The following is a 2,500-nucleotide window of genomic DNA, read 5'->3' as shown; positions in this document are numbered from 1 at the left end:
TTATCCACTGCACATGTGCTTCAGGTTCAAAGCTTAGCTTAAAGGCTGGATTAGTGAATAAATTATAACAGCGACCTTCAGATTGGAGTACGAGGACGAGTTCTCAGTTGTGAGCATGCGCATTCTTTGAACGTTATGCGCGTGCTCAGTACAGAAAGCTCGTACTCGTCGTTGTTCTCGTACTTCAATCTGAAGGTCGCTAAAAAGTCAAAAAGGAATGTGACCATTGCAATAAAGATCCGTGAACTGCCTGGGTTTTAAACAAAACTAATCTCTCTTTAGTGACAAAGAAAATTAATTTGCAATGGAAAATACCATTTTTCAGTTTTTCAAGATTTTTTTTGACAATTTATACAATGCCCATATGCACGCTTCGCGGGTCTATCTCTATCTTGCCACTTGCACGGGAGACCGCATAGGTGGCTACCAACACTCAAGGAGCAAGCAGGAGTCGATTAGCGAAAAATTGCTCATTTAAACTCTGCCCCTGGGAGCAAAAGCACGCTTTTTTTTACTTACCGGTTTAATATCGTACTCCAGAGCATGGTAGAAGTCATCTCGTCTTATTACGATCTTTTCAGCGGCTTCAGGGTCAATCTCAAAATTGTTTTTTAACTGCGAAACAACAAAAAGCTTGAAATGGTCAATTTGCACCGCACACGTAACTGCAGTGGAGACCCTTTCCCTCGCCACAGGATACCCAACGAGGCTTGAAACAGGTGTGACATCACTTCGCTGCAGCCTTGTTTTAAAATCGACACCTTGGTAAATTCAATAAACTTGAAGTCCTATCACTTCGGATCGGTTTGAGCTTGCTCTCTGTCTTATTTTCCACCTATCGTTTGGACATCGATTTTAACTTCAGTTCAAAGCAAACTCTGCACAAAGCCGTCCTTTGTATCAATATTTTCCCTCAAGCTCTCTTGGTGAGTACCAATTAGAATCACTTCAATAAATAAAACCAAACAAACTTAACGCGTCCCACACTTTACAGAATACACGATGGACTAAATGTTCCTCATTTATATGCCGAATTATCTTGTTGTGTTATTTTGATAGCTATATCATAACTTCAAGCTACCAATTATATTAGAGTAGGATCTTTATCGCCATCACACTGATGGCGTCATCATCACCATCATCATCGTCATCGTCATCGTCGTATCTTTATTTAACCACGGATTTTAGTGTAGCTAGTATCTCGGAGCCATGACATACCACAGACGACAGACCACAACACCGGGAACTCCACGCCCTACTCTTTGCGAATAGTGTGTGGGTTCTTTTTACGTCCCACGGGGTTATGAAATTGATGGGTTGTGAGACAGGGCCTATGCTTCAACGTCCTTATCCGAAAAGACTGGAGAGTCTAACCATTTGAGGATATCATTACCAAGGGTAGCACTTTTTCCTCAGTTATGTTAAGACAGCGATAGCGACCCGTAGTCCGATGCTCAACCAGCCAGTCAGCTTGCTTGCATCTAAGACTATGTCAATGTTTCCTTTCCTCTAATACCTGAATGAAACGATTCATAGCAGTGGATTGCGCTGCTCGCACCAATCCCTCAATCTCAGCCCCAGTGAAGTTCTTGGTTTGTGCAGCTAAATCAGCCAGGTCCACATCTGGAGCAAGAAGTTTGTGTTCCCTCATCTTTGCTGTGTGGATCTCGAGAATCTGAACTCTTCCCGCTTCATCTGGCAAACCTTGAAAGGAAAAGAAGAAACATGTTTGAACCTTGTAAGAATGGCACGTACTGATTTTACTCTGCTAGGAGTCCAGACCCTCACTCATTTGGCCTTGGCCCATCAGTTTAAGGGCCAGTCAGATTGGGCCCGTTTGCTAAACAAGAAGTGGAAAGCGAGCTCTTGGCTCAAAAGTTAAAGCTGGCTTCAGCACCGCAGAGTATAGACCGAATGCATAAATTGCGGCCAAAAAATATATTCTTTTGTTTATGTGCTAATTAGACTCACTAGTCTCGTTTGCATGGACAAAATGCAAAAGAAAAGTTTTTTTCAACTATAATCAAGGGAAAACCCCTAGTGATCCGGATGATTTCCGTTGCTGACTCCACCTTTGTTTACGTGGACAAACAGAAAGAAAACGAGAATTTTTGTTATCGTTGTATAGTTTTTCAGCTTTTCGCCCCTGAAAAAGACTGGAAGTTGCTGTCGAACGAACTTTCCCAAGTTTGAAAATATTTGCACGCATAATTGCTTTTACATGCTTTCTAGCTAAATAAGCATCAAACAAGCTGAAACCGAGCTCCTTTAATACCATACCGTCCTTGATGAAAGGCAAATAAAATCCCTCAAAAAACACGCCGTTTTTGGCACTAAAAACTTATAGTCAGAGATTTCAACTGAAGTTTACAAATCACCCAGTAAAATGTCATGCTACATGCGTTGTCGGATTTCAAATGACAAATCCTTCAAGGATAACTGAAGTTTGGTTTCTGCACAGAAGGATACCGACAAATTCCCTCGGTCCAATGAGCTTGAT

The 2,500-nt window shown here is 41.7% G+C and overlaps 1 protein-coding gene across 3 annotated transcripts in view; it reads right to left on the bottom strand.

Annotated features, from left to right (window-relative positions):
- LOC138010577 (vesicle-fusing ATPase-like) overlaps positions 1-2,500 on the bottom strand; it is a 58,621-nt gene that overhangs the window by 21,838 nt on the left and 34,283 nt on the right. For all 3 annotated transcript variants that reach the window (XM_068857554.1, XM_068857555.1, XM_068857556.1), the window contains 2 exons: positions 1,517-1,704; positions 520-615 (listed from right to left, as the gene is read on the bottom strand). In XM_068857554.1, the coding sequence (XP_068713655.1) occupies positions 520-615; positions 1,517-1,704 (284 nt within the window). The remainder of the gene's footprint in view (positions 1-519; positions 616-1,516; positions 1,705-2,500) is intronic.

Source organism: Montipora foliosa, chromosome 7, assembly GCF_036669935.1.
Source record: "Montipora foliosa isolate CH-2021 chromosome 7, ASM3666993v2, whole genome shotgun sequence".
NCBI lineage: Eukaryota > Metazoa > Cnidaria > Anthozoa > Scleractinia > Acroporidae > Montipora > Montipora foliosa.
Note: the sequence above shows the minus strand (reverse complement) of the source record. Positions and strands in the feature narration are given on the sequence as shown.